The following is a 16983-nucleotide window of genomic DNA, read 5'->3' as shown; positions in this document are numbered from 1 at the left end:
TTTTTTACAAAAGCTCCTGTTGGACCGGTTTTTTCGATTTTGTACCGGTCAAACCCGGTTTTTGACCGGAGTTGACCGGGTCTTGAATCTCCCGGTTCTGATGACCAACTCGGACCGGACACTTGGCCGGTTCCTGGTTCAATCTGTCGGACCGGCCGGTCCGGTCCGAGTTTGAAAACACAGGGTTTACAGGAATCTCCAACTGGCAGAGATTGATAATGCCCGCAAATTGGGAGAGGAAAGGGGAAGAACATTTGATGTTATAGATGTTACTGAAGTTATGCTAACGAGGCCTGATGGCCACCATGGAAACCATTGGGATAACCGATTGAACAAGGGACTGAGTGATTGCATCCATTGGTGCTTGCCAGGGCCTGTTGATACTTGGAATGAATTTTTACTTGAATTGCTCCGAAGAGATTCCAGCTTTCCTCTGAGCTCTAGAAGGCATGCATCAGAAGATGTTAAAAATCAATACTCGATCAATGAAAGAGTTTTAAACTCCAACAAAGTCACCAATGGATTTAACGGTTTGTTGAGGTTGAGCCGGTCCTAGAGGCTATGATAATGTGGGCTGTGTTTTGGCAGTTAATATTGAAGGGACTCTTGGCAATTATAACTGTAATAGCACTACACAATTCATGGTTCGGAATGGATGAATTTGAAATTGGACAGATTAGATTGATGTTGGGATACAAATTTTAGTGAGTGGGTTTTTTTTTAGGGAAAATCGTTCTAAACGTCCCTCAAATTTTGTAAAATAACTTTTTTCGTCCCTCACTTTTAAAAGTATAATTTTATGTCCCTTACATATTCACATCGGTCAAATTTAGTCCCTAATTAGGTTTCCGATCATTTTTTGGCCGGAATCCATCATGTGCAAGGCACGTGATCATTTTTGAAGAGTAAATTTGTCAAATTATATTTTACATAATCTGATCTATAGTCCTCCACATTTTATAAAATAAATTTTTTCGTCCCTCACATTTTATAAAATGATTTTTTTCATCCCTCACATTTCATAAAATGAATTTCTCCATCCCTCACATTTCAAAAAATGAATTTTTCATTTCTCACTAATTATGTGTGTGAATAAATTTTTTTAAACATATGTATATGTCTATTTGATTTTGCTTAATAATAATAGCATAAACACATGTATGTAATTGGCCCAACTTGTGGGCTATCTTCTCTTTTTGTATGATTATGACTAATATTTACCAATAGAACCTTAATTTGCATGTTCTTATTATATTTTGACCGAAAATAACTTTATTGGCCAACTTGACAATGAATGCAAGATTTTTTACTAGCTAATACCAGATTAAATCAAATGATCACGTATAATATATGGTATTCGTATTGTTAAGTGAAATCAAATAGACACATACATATATTTATGCTATTCGTATTATTAAGCAAAATCAAATAGACATATACATGTGTTTAAACAAAATGTATTCACACACACACACACACACACACACACACACACATATATTTAGGGTTTCCCTCACACACATAATTAGTGAGGGATGGAAATATTCATTTTTTGAAATGTGAGGGATGGAGAAATTCATTTTGTGAAGTGTGAGGGATGAAAAAATCATTTTATAAAATGTAAGGGACGAAAAAATTTGTTTTATAAAATGTGGAGAACTATAAATTAGATTATGTAAAATATAATTTGACAAATTTACCCTTCAAAAATGATCACGTGCCTTGCACGTGATGGATTCCGGCCAAAAAATGATCGGAAACCTAGTTAGGGACTAAATTTGATAGATGTGAATATGTAAAGGACATAAAATTACACTTTTAAAAGTGATGGATGAAAAAAGTCATTTTATAAAACGTGAGGGACTTTTTGGATGATTTTCCTTTTTTTTTAATTTATGTCTTTGCACGTTATTGTATTCATTTTTATATTTATTGTCTTAGTTTTTACATTTTTTGTAGCAGTGCTTGCACAATATGGTGTATATATATGTATATGTATGTATGTATTACAAGGAGGGTTTTTAGAATGGTTAAATCAGAATGAATACACAGACATACACATACATATAACTTTTCACTCTTTTTTTAAAAAATTTTGAATTTTTTTAATTATTAGATATCCTTTCATGTCTTTTGAATTTAAAAAGTAAGAAGTGGCCCACTTATATAAGAGTTTGATTTGAAATCTATTAATGTGAGGGTACATAAAGAGAAAACATCACCAACCCTACTAAAAATAAAAAAGTAAATAATAATTTACCTTTCAATTTAGTAATCCTAACTAAAAGGGCAAATTATAAAGAAAATAATATTCATTCGTCATGGATTAAAAAAATCAGGAATGGTACCATTTGTGAATCCTAAATTATGAAATCACTAAATAAAAAACAAAGTACTACTAGTCTAAAACACAAATTATGGATTTAAAGGCTTTTGGGAGAATGGTGAAAGGAAAAGAATAGGAATTGGGTGGCAAGAATAGGAAGCTAGAAGCTGACTATAGGCAAGGGAAAGAGAATAACGACGAGTTAAAGACTGGCGGAAAAAGTCGAAAAAAAGGTGAACTACTACAAGGTTGGACGGAGAGAGAGGAGAAGAAATAATGGAATTGTGGGAATATGATAGGAAGGATGACATCGTGGCAAGATGTCTGAAAGTCATAGAAGATAGTGAATAGCCAATTAGCACTTAAGAGAGAATAGGAAGGGTGATAATTTTTAATAATTTTAAAAATTTTAAAAACACATCATACAAAAGATTGTTTTAAATCTATTTTAAAGTTTATGAAGAAAATTATTCTATATAAGTACTCAATACTTTTAGGATTATAAATTGAGAGAAAAAATTTTCTAAAATTGACAAAAATGAATTAGTTATACTTTATATATGTTATGCTAAAAATTTTGATATATGGGCATAACATGATATATTGATAAATAAGTTTACAATTGCTCTTTCATGTAAATCATTATAAATTAAATTATTTTATGCAAATTATTATCATATATTGACAGGCAATAGGCAAATAAAATTTGGTTTCAACTTATTTGAGATATTAAAATTAAGAAAGTTCATTTTGTACTTACGAAATAAACTTTTTTCTAACATGCTAAGCCTACACTTTTTTGAATTTTTTGCCTTTTTCATATACTTTATCATATACTCTAATATATAACTATATACATTATTGTTTTGAATTGAAATATAAAGCCCCTATCCAGTAATATATAAGTATATATATTAGTATTGTTTTGAATTGAAATATAAGCCTGTGCATGGCACAGGTCAAAATGCTAGTTACTAGTATTGGGAATTGTAGAGATGCCAGATCCGTTAATATCCTCTCAAACCTCTCATCTGAGATTGAGGAGAAAATTATCGTATATATATATATATATATATATATATATATATATATATATATATATGAAAGTAACTATTTTAATTAGACTCTTTCTCATCCTAGTTGGCATGCTTAATTGAGCAGTATTGACGAGTCCAGTTTTCTTTTGGGTTGACCCAATTAATTGGTTAGTGTTAATAATATTGTTTTTTCCAAACTTCTAAAATAGACTTATTTTATCCACTTAATCATATATCTTTCAAAAATACACATATTTTATCCACTTAATCACACATCTTTCAAAATCCTACGTTTTTTAAAAAAAAAATCACCTCATCTTTTTAATTTTTCTCTTCATAATCTCCAACTTTTATCTTCATATGTAATTAGATAGAATTTATCTTATTTTATAAGAGAATTTAGTCTCCACTTCTTTTGATAATGAATAGATAAACCTATTATCTATTGTCAAAATTCATTCAGATATAAAATAATCCTTATCATCAAAATTGAAAATCTTATTCTCATATCAGATTAACCTCAAATTTGAAATCCTATACCATACTTATAAAATGTATTAGTTAGTGATGATTTCTACTATACGTTTAAAAAAATGTTTGCCCACCTTTTTAGGTTTTTCAGGTATATAAGATGATTTTTAAAAATACAATGCGTTTGCGCAATGTTTTTGTTGACTATATGAATGTATGGTAGGTTCCTACTTTTTTTGTACCTTCTTAATTGCTTTATTTATCAGATCCTTTTTTTAATATAGGTTTAATTTTGCACCACGAAGATAGCGTTTGAACATCTAAGGTTTCAATCATGGGAATGTACAATGCATGTGTAAGTTCTTCCAATTTACATTAGTTCAATTAATTAGTTCGTTCCTTGCTCAGTCTTATTTATTAATTATTTAATTCTATTTTAGGTAATTGATTATGGCGTGGCAATGGAAGCAAGATGGACTTGCATGCTAAGCAAGATGTATTTGTTTTTAAGAGAAGAAAGATGAGCGTTTTCATAAATTAGTTGACTCATATATATATATATATATATATATATACACATACATATATATATATATATATTGGAATATTGTTCCCAAATCGAGTTTTTACCCAATTTATTTAATAATTCTATATATTTTCAATTTATTAAAAGGATTTGGCAATTCTTTGTGGGAGAGGACCAGTGTGCGGTTGAGGTTTGGTACGGTTGAGTCCAGTAATTGTACTTTTCATATTATTTAATATACAATTACATGACATTATTGTATTCGAAATAAAAGTGATGCATATGAATAAAATATTTGATATATATTCAGTACAACATTATGATAAATTTGTACACTAAAAATTTAAACATATATAACGATTGGACGAAACTGTACAAAACACAATTGTTCTGAGTCCTTGTCCATTATTTGCGCTATTCAATTGTTTACACTTGTGCTGTGTTGTAGATTTACTTTTATTTCCATCTTGGAGTACCTTAATACCTAAAATTCACCTTCACGAATAGATCTTTGCTAAGTAATAGCATGTTCACTAGGGCTGCCCTAATGGTTAAGCGACAGGCTTTTGGAATTCTCCCAATCGTTAGGATTAGGGTTCGAATTGTGTACCTCTACTTAGAAATGTGGTGTTTTAAAAAAAAAAATTAATAATAGAGGTTTTGGTATTAAAATCATTTTTTGGCTTTTTGCATAAACTCAAAATTAGTGCTTTTGAAATAACTTTCACGTTTCAAAAAATAGAAAATAAGAATCTGATCTATTCATCAGAAATTATGAACTAAATAAAAATATAAATGTACCCATAATATGATCAAGTACTTTTACCGAAAGTTTTATTAAATGAAGGGATCTTTTTTTTAACTGTAGGCATTGAACAACTACTTCGAATCTGTAATATTATTTTTGTCGTAATGAGAACGATTCATGAACAACTTTTCATGTCAAACAAAAAATCCCAGTTGGAATTGAGAGTAGCCATGAGGCCCATCACTGCAATTACGGGCCGGAGTACTGAATCCGAATCACATTACGGCTCATTATTAAGTCCTACAAAAACACATGGAGCATACTATACAGGCTCTTAATTTTGCAGTACCGCCGGCCCAAATGGCAAACACAAGCTCAACTAATAACATGTCAGGTAATTGAGTATATTTGGGAAATTAGGAAGACGAATTAGAGAAGAGAGAATCAAGAAGGGTAAGGACAGAAGAAGATGAGAAATAAGGAAGAACAAGAGGGAGAGAAATGAGAGAAAAATGATTCTGTTGTTACTTCATGGATGATTCCACCAATTGGATACAAGCATCTTATAACTAATTCTGTGAATTGCACTTAACTAACTCCATTAACCCTCAAAATTAAAAAAATTCCATTTATTACACTGAATAATGATCTAAACTATGGTGTTTATAGCTCTGATCCTGACATTAACTACTGCTTCAAAATAAGCCTTGACCTCGAGGCTGGAAATTTGGGAACTGGTGCTGAATGAAATCTTTATCCTTCCACAGAGCTTCATCTAAGTCTAGTTGCTCCCATTTGATCAGATATTGGACAACTGGATGGCCATTTCTCAGTATGACTCTTCTCTTCAAAGCTAATTCTAGCTCAAGTGAACACCAATCCTACAAATTAAATTTTGGTAATGTAAGTGTAATCTGTAGTGATGCTTCCATTCTTCTCTTCAGTAAGGATACATGGACCACCGGATATAATTTAGCTCCTGATGGTAATTTCAGCTTGTATGCAACCTCTCCAATCTTTTCTTCTATTTCAAGAGGACCATAGAATTTGGCAGCCAACTTATGAGTCCTTCTAACTACCACAGATTGTTGTTTGTATGGTTGCAATTTAAGAAAAATCCAGTCCCTCACATGAAATGTTCTCTCTGTTCTATGTTGATCAGCTTGTTTCAGCCTGTGCTGAGCTTTCATCAGTGTTCCTTGATGCTTGCAGATATCCTGATCCTTTCCTGTAACATTTGTGCTGTTGCAGGAATCATAGAGTCCAAATGAGGTCCCATAAGTAGTGGTACTAACTTATATCCATATAATGCCTCAATAGGGGTGAGATTTAGACTGGAGTGATATATTGAATTGTACCACCATTCTGCCAATGAGATCCATTTGCTTCAATTGGTAGGCAGCTCTCCAATCATACACCTCAGATAAGCTTCTACACAATGGTTTAATCTCTCACTCTGCCCCATCAGTTGAAGATGATAGTGAAAGTATTTGAACCATGAGAATGCAACCAAACTTTGGCTTCATCACGCAAAGAAAATGGAAACAACCTTAGCCTAATAGCATTCTCACTCACTCCATTCATTTTAATTGTATCACAAATTTTCGAGAATGTGGCCAAATGTGCATTTGGATCCTCTATGGCATTACCTCAAAATTGAGATTGTTGAACCATTTGAATAAGTGATGGTTTAATTTCAAAATTGTTAACATTTACCGTAGGCCTTGCTATGCTTGTTTGTGACCCTTGTGTGCCCGGTAGAGTAAAATATCTAAGAACTCGCCTATTTGTTTCATTTTCCACCATTTCTTCTTCAAAAGGCAACTCAATAGATATTCCCTCTATATGTTGTTGTTCTTCCTTCTCTTGTGGTGTACGCCTTCTTTGTCTACGTAGTGTCCTTTCAATTTCTGAATCAAAAGATGCAACTACTTGTAAAGTCCGATACATACACTACAAGAAAATTGGTCTTCAGTGACAGGCTATTTTTGTCACAAAAAAATAAAAAGTCGTCACTGATGACTTTTATTGACAACTTTCTAATTGTCACAGGGTCATCACTGAAGGTCCGTCGGTAAAAGTACATAGTGACGACAATAAAAGTCGTCAGTGAATGGGACTGTTTTGTGACAACATGTGTCGTCAGTAATTGTTGTAATTTTAGTGATGACATAGTATCTTGTCAATGATATACAAAGCAATGTCGTCACTAAAAGTGGTCCGTAATTGTCATTGGTATAGACTAATTACTGACAACTTTTGTTGTCACTAAACACTTTTTAATTCTATGACAACAGGTTGTTATTAATGAAAAATTCTGATTCAGTGATAACACTTTATCACCATGAAATTTGTCAGATTTTCCTACTACAATTATATCTATAAATGAAAAAAAATGACAATGCTTGACAATTAGCAAATGAACGCATCCATTGCATTACGAAATGCCAAAATATCATATCAAGCATTCAAATATCATAATGAAGTTCAACAACACCCTACAAATAGTTTGATAAGTGGTATTTGGCCTAAATTTCACATATAAGTCGAGGTAGCTTTACAAAACAAATCCAAGTCCCAAAAAAAATGTGTTGTCATGACATTTCCTAAGTATAAGATTTTCTTTATCGTCCTTGAGTGAATTGGCAACTCCTGCTGCTGATCTTCCAAAAAGCTAAAATGAGCAACATATCTGCAGTGAAGTACTGCAATTATTAGTAGGTCATAAGAAAAACTTGAAACAATAAAGATAACTAAAGAATTTGCAAGAAAATAAGCTAAATCATTCCTTTTAAGTATAATCTAGACAATGACTAAATAAAGGTAAAGTAAGAGACAAACACTTAGAACATTAGAGCTCAAGAAACACTTCTTTTACTTTTACTACGTTATTAAGAACTCACAAAACAATTAATATGCTTATGCTACCATATTAAGAACCAAACAGTGTTCCTTCTATGGCTTCATAGGCTCCATTTGTATGGTTCATTCTATAGATTATGCATAGCAACTTCAACTTTTCAGGTATTGCAAATGCATATTGTTTATCGCCAGACCAAATTTTGATGACAAATAAAATTCGACATATCTAGAGATTCTTAGCGCCCATTGGTAATATTTTAATGATTTTAATAATAAAATGATGCATCTAATATTTTAGTGAAACTGTGTAAAAAATGGAAAAGATGCTCCACTATAAATCGAAGCTTCTGACTATGAGGCGAACCAGTACATTCACTAACCAACCTACTTTCAATTTTCAAAAGTTCTAATAGCAAATATCACATGCTAGTAGCTTAAATAGCATAAAAGTAAGTATTTATCAAGAAAAGTTTGCATAAGATGTCATGAAATACTAGATTATGAAATTTCTTTTCTACTAGTTAGCTTAGACACCACCTGTAGCTTGTTTATATGCAAATGTCTCCTAGAACAAAGTTATAATTGTCACTTTTACATAAACTTTGTTGACAAGACCCAACCATTTGAAACAAGTCTAACATAGATAGAAAGGAGTACATACTTACCCAAAAAACATCACAATATTTGGAAATTCCATAGTAAGGACCAATAGCATCAGCATAATAAGCTGCAAGACAATAACAAACCAATGAAGTCGCTATGAAATGATACTGTGCATTATAAGCTCAAAGACAATGAATAAAATGGTAGCTATAGTGCTTATAAGAAAATGTTTGCATATAAAACATATGTTTCCTTCTTTTAATTTTGATACTAATCTATACTTGTACCTAATAACGTTACAACTACACATTCCAAGAACACTACATAATCGTCAAAAGTTACATATTCATTCAGGTAGTCCATCACCAAATATTAAAAAAAATGGTAGGAAAGAACTACTTATTCAAAATAAACTCTAGAATTTGGACAATGAAAATCAAGCTTGATGTATACCTTTGGCAAGGAAAATGCTGTCTCCAGCTTATACCATAATCTGAATATCATGATTTCCTCACAAAAACTAAAAACACCTGCTTGTAACATAGTTAGCTATACAAGGCAATTAAAAGTAGTATCACAAAGTCCATACTCCTTAACTAACCACAAAACTTGAGAAAATTACGACTCCCAATGCAAAAGATGTGCAATATATACAAATTTCCCATGCGGCTTTTGTATTATATTTGAATTATGCTCCACTTCAGCAACCAAAAGTTGTTCATAAGCAAGCCTCTAGAATTAGCATTACAGTCAGCCATGAACTTTTATTGACTTCATTAGTTGCACATTGGGAGTTCAAATGTAACTTACCTAACTTTAAAAAGGCAATATAACTTTTCTCTTGCAATGTAAAGAAATCAGAACTTCACTTCCAAAACTGAAGAACTATTAATAAACATAAAAAATAATAAATTATTTCATTCATGTACCAAAACTTGATCTCTATTGGATGGAGTACTGAATGGACATAACGTCGGTGATGGTGTAGAGAATGGAGATGAGATTTTCTCTTGAAATTCCCATGACAATTTACCAAATTTCAACACAAAAAAAAGAAAAAAGGGGAATTTTTTACATCAGAAAAAATTCCACTAAACCTTGTGATTTCCCAATTCCCTCTCCACCCAACACCACTTAACCCACTATTTTTCTCACTTGCAACCACTCATAGACATATCTACATCATAATCACCTCTTAAATCTTTTCCACTCCTATCACTATAGCTAATTAGGATGTAAAGCGTACAAGAATCCAACAGTTCACAAAGTTTCACTTTCAACTGGTCATGGTAAAGCTTTTTTTGGATATTTACCTTGTTGATCTTGATCCCTATCTTTTGATATTTACAAAATAAATGGATGTTACTAATGTCTCTTAAAAGATCTATTCAGTTATGAAGCAAATTAGTTCCAAAGATCAAGTACAATTGAAAGATGACAAAGTATGCTGAAACTGTCGGACGCTCAAGAAGTCAGGATCGGACGTCCGATAATCATTGCACAACTTTGGACGCATGCTTCGGACGTCCGATAGGATCCTTCGAAGTCGACGAAACTATCGGACGCTGAATATGTCTCTACCGGACGTCCGATAGAAACAAGATAATTTCTCAAATCTGTTTTTCTGCTGTCGGACGCACAAAGAGCTTGCACCGGACGTCCAAAAGAATTGAAGAAAATCTCTGAAACTCACTGCCTGCTGTCGGACGTCCGACACTCCAACGGCTAGTTGACTCTTCAGCTACTTTATATCCGTTAGAAGCTTTAATGAGGCTCTTTCTTGGTCCTATATAAATAGTGATTGGTCAGATACTTCAAATAACTTTGGCACACTGAAGATACAAAAGATCTAGAGAGATTTTAGTGAGAAAATACTCTTCAAAGAAGATTTGTAGTCTTAGTGATGTGAGGTTCATTGTAAGCTTTTCATTTGTGAGTGAATACTTCATGAGTGTAGATCTGTGAGGGTTGTCCTGAGGGATAGTAAAATGTCCTGGCTTGACCGAGGGAGTTCGGGGCAAGGAGGAGATGAACCTTCCTTTGTACATAAGAGTGATTGTAATTCATCAATTTGAAGTAACTTGTTTGAAGCTCAAGAGGAGCTTGGTAGTTAATTGGTTTGCAATTCTTTCCTTTTACTTATTGTTACATTTATGATATTTGTATTGTTTATCTCTTTCACTTGGTTGTTTTCGATCCTTACAATTGGTATCAGAGTTTAGTCTCCTAGAGATTAAGCTCAATCGGCTTGGGAGTAAAAATGACAACCAATAATGCTATATTTTTTTAAGGACATTCTGTTATTAGACCACCTATATTTAATGGGTCAAATTATATGAGTTGGAAAGAAAGAATGATTATCTTTTTGCAATCTATTGATATCGAATTGTGGTTTATTATTAGTGAAGGTCCATATGATGCCTCTCTTATAGATGAAAATACTCATGCATCTAGACCGAAAACAAGAAGTGAACTGACTGCTATGGATAGAGCTCATCTCACGTTAAATGCAAAAGCCATGAATGTGTTATATTGTGTATTAGACTCAAATGAATCCATTAGAGTCAAGGGTTGCAAGTCAACTAAAGAAATTTGGGACAAACTAAAAGAAATTCATGAAGGTAGTGAGAATGTTAGAGAACAAAAGAAATCCATTCTAGTTACAAAGTATGAATCTTTCAAGATGGAACCTCATGAAAATGTTGATCAAATGTATTGTAGATTCAATGATCTCATTAAAGATTTAGAGGTGCTGGAAAAAGAATATTCTCTTGGTGAGAAAAATAGAAAGATCCTGAATATCTTGTCCAATGATTGGGAAAATAGAGTGACTGCTATTGAGGAGGCTAGAGATTTGAATACTATGCCTATTGAATCTCTTATTAATTCTCTTACCTCTTATGAGCTGAAACTTAAGACTAAGGTGCAAGAGGAAGAGGATACAAAAGTGCGAAAGAATATTGCTCTAAAAGTCTCACAAGATGAAGATGATTCTGCCTCCCTAGATGAAGAAGATGTGGAAGGTGATGACAATGATATCGCTCTCATCACAAGAAGTTTCAAACGAATACTCAACAAGAGGAGATTCAGAAAAGGTGGATCTAGCAATTCATTTCCAAATCAATTCAACAACTCGAGAAACAAAGGGAAGCTAGAGTTCAACAAAAAGTAAACTGATCAGTGCTTTGAATGCGGCCAACCTGGACACTATGCAAGTGACTGTCCAGTGATGAAGAAGAAAGAAGGAAGAAAACCAAGAATAAACAAATTTCAATTCACATGGAATGAATGCAATTCCGATGGTGAAATTGAGGAGGAAGATCAATCTGCTCAATTGGCTTTCATGGCCATTGGAAATGATGAGGTAACATCTTCTAACTCTCAATCTGATTGTAATGATGAAATTGAAGATGATCTTGAACATTTCATTATAAAATTGCATGATAGTTTGAAAGAATCTTATGCTAGAAACAAGGAGTTAAAACAGAAAATTAGTTTTTTGCTTCGAGATAATGCAAATCTTTTTCAACAAAATAAAAAGTTGATTGCTGAAAATGATTACTTCAAAAAGAGTGAGACTGCTTTACATTTTGAGCTTGATAGAAAAGCAAAGCTTTGTGATTTGTTCAAAAAGGAACAAGGTGATTTGAAAAAAAGAATGGATGGTCTAAATGAGTTGTTTAAACACAAGAAACAAGTCTGTTTTCAAAAGAATAGATTAAATTCTAATTCAAATGAGTTTGCTATCCATAGGAGAAGACAAGTAAGATTTATTAAATCTGTTCATGTAAATAACTCTTTGATTATGTGTAATTTTTGTTGTCAAAAAGGTCACATGAATAGTGATTGTTATGTGAGAAAAAATATGAGAAGAGGCATGAAATGCACGTGGATAGTTAGACATGATACTAATTTTAACAAGTAGGAGGTTTTGTTTAATCATTGCAGTGATTCTTGTTCATAATATTTTTTCTTTTGATACTTTGATCTGAGTTTTCGCTGATATCTTTGAATACTACTGAATCTATATGATGTCAAAAAGAGAGATAAAAGAATAATGCTGATCTCATGATGATTTGCTGTGATTGCTGTCATTTCTCTACTTTTTCTTGGAATATTGAATTCTCTGTTATTGCTGCTAGATTATAGTAGTTGATTTTTACTCTTATGATGACAAAAAGGGGGAGAAATGGATGCAATGTGTAAGGGGGAGTTATTCTGAGATTATGAGTTTGGCTCTTAAAAGTTTTGGTTGCAGTGATTGAGGGGGAGCTTATACTTATTTTTGTTTCTTTCCATCCATTGTTTTGTCATCATCAAAAAGGGGGAGATTGTTGATCTTGATCCCTATCTTTTGATGTTTACAAAACAAATGGATGTTACTAATGTCTCTTAAAAGATCTATTCAGTTATGAAGCAAATTAGTTCCAAAGATCAAATACAATTGAAAGATGACAAAGTATGCTGAAACTGTCGGACGCTCAAGAAGTCAGGATCGGACGTCCGATAATCATTGCACAACTTCAGACGCATGCTTCGGACGTCCGATAGAATCCTTCGAAGTCGACGAAACTATCGGACGCTGAATATGTCTCTACCGGACGTCCGATAGAAACAAGATAATTTCTCAAATCTGTTTTTTTACTGTCGGACGCACAAAGAGCTTGCACCGGACGTCTGAAAGAATTGAAGAAAATCTCTGAAACTCACTGCCTGCTGTCGGACGCATAAAACAGGGCTATTGGACGTCCGACACTCCAACGGCTAGTTGACTCTTCAGCTACTTTATATCCGTTGGAAGCTTTAATGAGGCTCTTTCTTGGTCCTATATAAATAGTGATTGGTCAGATATTTCAAACAACTTTGGCACACTGAAGATACAAAAGATCTAGAGAGATTTTAGTGAGAAAATACCCTTCAAAGAAGATTTGTAGTTTTAGTGGTGTGAGATTCATTGTAAGCTTTTCATTTGAGAGTGAATACTTCATGAGTGTAGCTCTGTAAGGGTTGTCCTGAGGGATAGTAAAACGTCCTGGCTTGACCGAGGGAGTTCGAGGCAAGGAGGAGGTGAACCTTCCTTTGTACACAAGAGTGATTGTAATTCATCAATTTGAAATAGCTTGTTTGAAGTTCAAAAGGAGCTGGGTAGTTAATTGGTTTGCAATTCTTTCCTTTTACTTATTGTTACATTTATGATCTTTGCATTGTTTATCTCTTTCACTTGGTTGTTTCCGATCCTTACATACCTAACTTAACGAATCACTAAATTTGCCAAGATGCGATTGGCCAACTCTTGTTTCATTTTTTTTTGTTTAAAACCGCATGAAGAAGAAGTGAATTCATATAATATTGTTTATAATTAGAAATTGGAAGAGTAGTAATTTTGTGTTAAAACTTAAAAAGGGTGTTTTAAATAAATGAAGGCTGCTTCAGGAGAGTACTTTAAAAGACAAAAATGAAAAAGAAAAACTGTTTGTAAATCCATTCATTTTCATCCCAGACATGAGTATATAGGTTTCATTCCCATAGTCTATCACTATCCTGTCGTCGCGTAAAGACGTAAACATTAACATTGAGAGGTTTACATTAATGAATTTTCTACCGATCTTAAGGATCATATAATTCTTCAAAAACCCAAGTGCTGCTAACTGCTAACAAGTACCAACCCATTCAACAAACAAACGCCAAGCCGGACAGGAAGAATACAAAAGTGATTATACTACAATAAAATTATTCTCTTGCCATAATTTAAGGAATATTTACATTCCGAAAGTTTCGCTAGACCCAAATCTGATGAAGCTAGAGAACAAAGGAACCCTTAAATCTAGAGGGAGTGTGACCAGGAAATGGGTATTCTTTATGGGTTTGAGTGAGAGGGTATTAAGAGGGTGCCAGTAATGAGATGTCTGGTCCGTACTACTAAAATCTTTGTCGGGGGCTCCCTGTTTTATCCTACGCACACCCTTCTAATTCCCCCCTTCATTTTATTCCCATCTTCTTGTCCCCGTTTTCCATCCCATTCCAAGAAACAAACCCCTCTACATTATAATCACCTTCGTCCCCAAGCTCAACCTCAAACCCGTATCCACCACCCCCCCACTGAAACCTTTATCTTGTACAATAAAAAAGAATGAAGTAATGATATTCACAATTAAAATAATTCTAGTGGAGATGATTTCACCCGTAACTCAAAATTATCCAAAAAAATAATTAGGGCAAAAAAAATTGGGAAAAATCGAGGAGAAGAAGGAGAGACATGAGATACCTTTTCTTGCAAAGAGTTGGTGGAGTACTTCTTCTGTTCAACATCACAAAGACATGATCGATCTATGGAGAGGAGAAAGGAGAATTGTTTTTTGTTAATGGTTTCTGTTGAGGGTGTAAAGTGAGAGAGGGGAGACCAACGGAGAGTAAAGCAGAGAGCTTTTCTATTGGGTTACAAAATGTTTGTTTTTCACATTTGACCCACACTATATATTTTTCACATACTTTGTTTATTTAGTTTCAGTGAAATATCGGTTCACTGAGTTCCTCAAAATTTCAATCAAGTTTTTTTAGTTGAAGTATAATTTTACTAATATATTATTAATTGCTACCTTTTAACATTTTTGTCAAAAAATTTCATAATGGGAGTCAAGTTTTTGTTAAATTAATACAAGTGGTAAATGTACTTTTGTTCAACATCAAATAGTTCAATTTTTTTGGTAATAACTTCAAATATTTTTTTGTTGAATAACTTCAAATAATTCATACAGGTGTTAAACTTTATATCACTTCCTCAAAATTGCAAAACTAAATTATTATATCTTAAATCTCTTTCATTCTTTTAATTTAGTCTAGTAGCACCATAGGTCTTTAGTTATGGAAAATTCTACTTTAAATAACATATGACTTATATGACCGATATAAACTAAAAGATGGTTCACCCCTAATTTTTAGGAGTTCCCATATATTTGTGTCTATTGGTTTGTATATAGTGTTTTTTAAAGTCAGTTATTGTAAATGAACTCTTTAGTTATTTTATACTGATGAGCCATGTATGTTATCGGTTGATTTTGTTTGAAGTTATTGTACTACTAATTTGCAAAACAAACCTAGGTTGCCATTAATTTTTAGTAGATTTTAAATAGAGCATATTCAATTAACAAAGCACATTTTAAATAGCGGCCATTCAATTAACATCCAATACAAAACTTCACTATTAATCCATTATCTTCAAATAAGAAAAAAAATGCACAATTAAACTAATACATAATGTGTACTAGTTAATTAACTATGGAGTTTAGGATTTATCCACTTCGATAACTAGTTCCATTTGAAAACTCTTATTTATATTCATATCATATTAACTAATAATCATTCTAAGTTAAGTAGTCACAAGTTTATTTACACTAATGAATTTTTTATTTTTTAATTATTTTTATTCTAATGAAGTTATTACATATACAAGAAAATTAAACTAATAAGGAGGCTCATAAGTATATAACAATAAAAAATCATTAGAGAACACACAATAATTACAAAAAATTAGGAGTAATAGTTGTAAAAAAGTAATAAATATTTTAAATCAAACAGTGACAAGACTAGGTTGTCACTAAAGGCTATACAATGTCATCAGTGACAACAATTGCAAAGTTGTCAAAGAAAGTGCTATTAATACTGACAACTTTTAGAAAGTCGTCACTATTGTAGTTCCCGCTCTCTCCATGACTCCTGGCGGGAATCGAATTGTGACAACAATGCAAGGTTGTCACTGATGTGTTGGCTCCCTTGACTCAATTGTGACAATTTGCTGTATTGTGGTTAAAGGACACCATTCTGTGACGATTTTTTTTTCATCACTAAGAAATGTTGTCACTAATGACTAAATTTCTTGTAGTGATATAATAAAAATAAGAAGAAAAGATATAAGGTAATATATATATCACAAAAATAAATTAAAATTCTATCCTAACTATTAACACAAAATTCAACTAAACTAAGAAAAATGTCTAAATCAATAAAGATTGTTAGGCCCTAATATTACCACTCTCCGGCAACGGCGCCAAAAACTTGACGGATTTTTTATACAAGTACAAGTTTAAATTCAAAATATACCTGTTTGACTGCAAATATGCAGGTCAACTAGTAGATTATGGCATATATCGGGTCAATCCCATGAGAAGCAACTAATGTGAGTACTAGGTCCTTACTCTATTATTTAGACTTATTATCAATAAAAGCAATAGAAATCACAATATTTACTAACTAACCAACTTAACTAAATAACTTGCAAGAAAACAATGGAGAAAACTCACTAAATACTTGAGTCTAGGGATGTAGAATCCACTTATGGCATTAAAGTTACAAGTAAAAATTATTTACCTCTTGTTACTACTTTTGTTTAACTAAGGATTCATTTCCATATTTA

The 16983-nt window shown here is 32.6% G+C and overlaps 1 protein-coding gene across 1 annotated transcript; it reads right to left on the bottom strand.

Annotated features, from left to right (window-relative positions):
• Positions 1–7553: 7553 nt before the first annotated feature.
• On the bottom strand, positions 7554–14995 carry LOC113706649 (uncharacterized). Its single transcript, XM_072063876.1, has 4 exons — positions 14839–14995; positions 9027–9122; positions 8636–8697; positions 7554–7800 (listed from the first exon to the last, which is right to left on the bottom strand). Exons 2-4 carry the CDS (start codon positions 9114–9116, stop codon positions 7644–7646), a joined length of 309 nt encoding a protein of 102 aa, XP_071919977.1. The 5' UTR covers positions 9117–9122; positions 14839–14995; the 3' UTR covers positions 7554–7643.
• Between the last annotated feature and the right edge of the window lie 1988 nt (positions 14996–16983).

This window comes from Coffea arabica, chromosome 8c, assembly GCF_036785885.1.
Source record: "Coffea arabica cultivar ET-39 chromosome 8c, Coffea Arabica ET-39 HiFi, whole genome shotgun sequence".
Taxonomy (NCBI): Eukaryota; Viridiplantae; Streptophyta; class Magnoliopsida; order Gentianales; family Rubiaceae; genus Coffea; species Coffea arabica.
This window is presented reverse-complemented; position numbering and strand designations above follow the sequence as displayed.

What these genes read in the sequence shown, in the direction of transcription:
- LOC113706649 (XM_072063876.1), bottom strand. Translation starts at nt 9,116, where the DNA reads ATGTTACAAGCAGGTGTTTTTAGTTTTTGTGAGGAAATCATGATATTC. An exon ending in CAGCATTTTCCTTGCCAAAG is followed by an intron (nt 8,698 to 9,026) that starts GTATACATCAAG and finishes ATTGTCTTGCAG; the next exon opens with CTTATTATGCTGATGCTATT. An exon ending in AATATTGTGATGTTTTTTGG is followed by an intron (nt 7,801 to 8,635) that starts GTAAGTATGTAC and finishes ACTTCACTGCAG; the next exon opens with ATATGTTGCTCATTTTAGCT.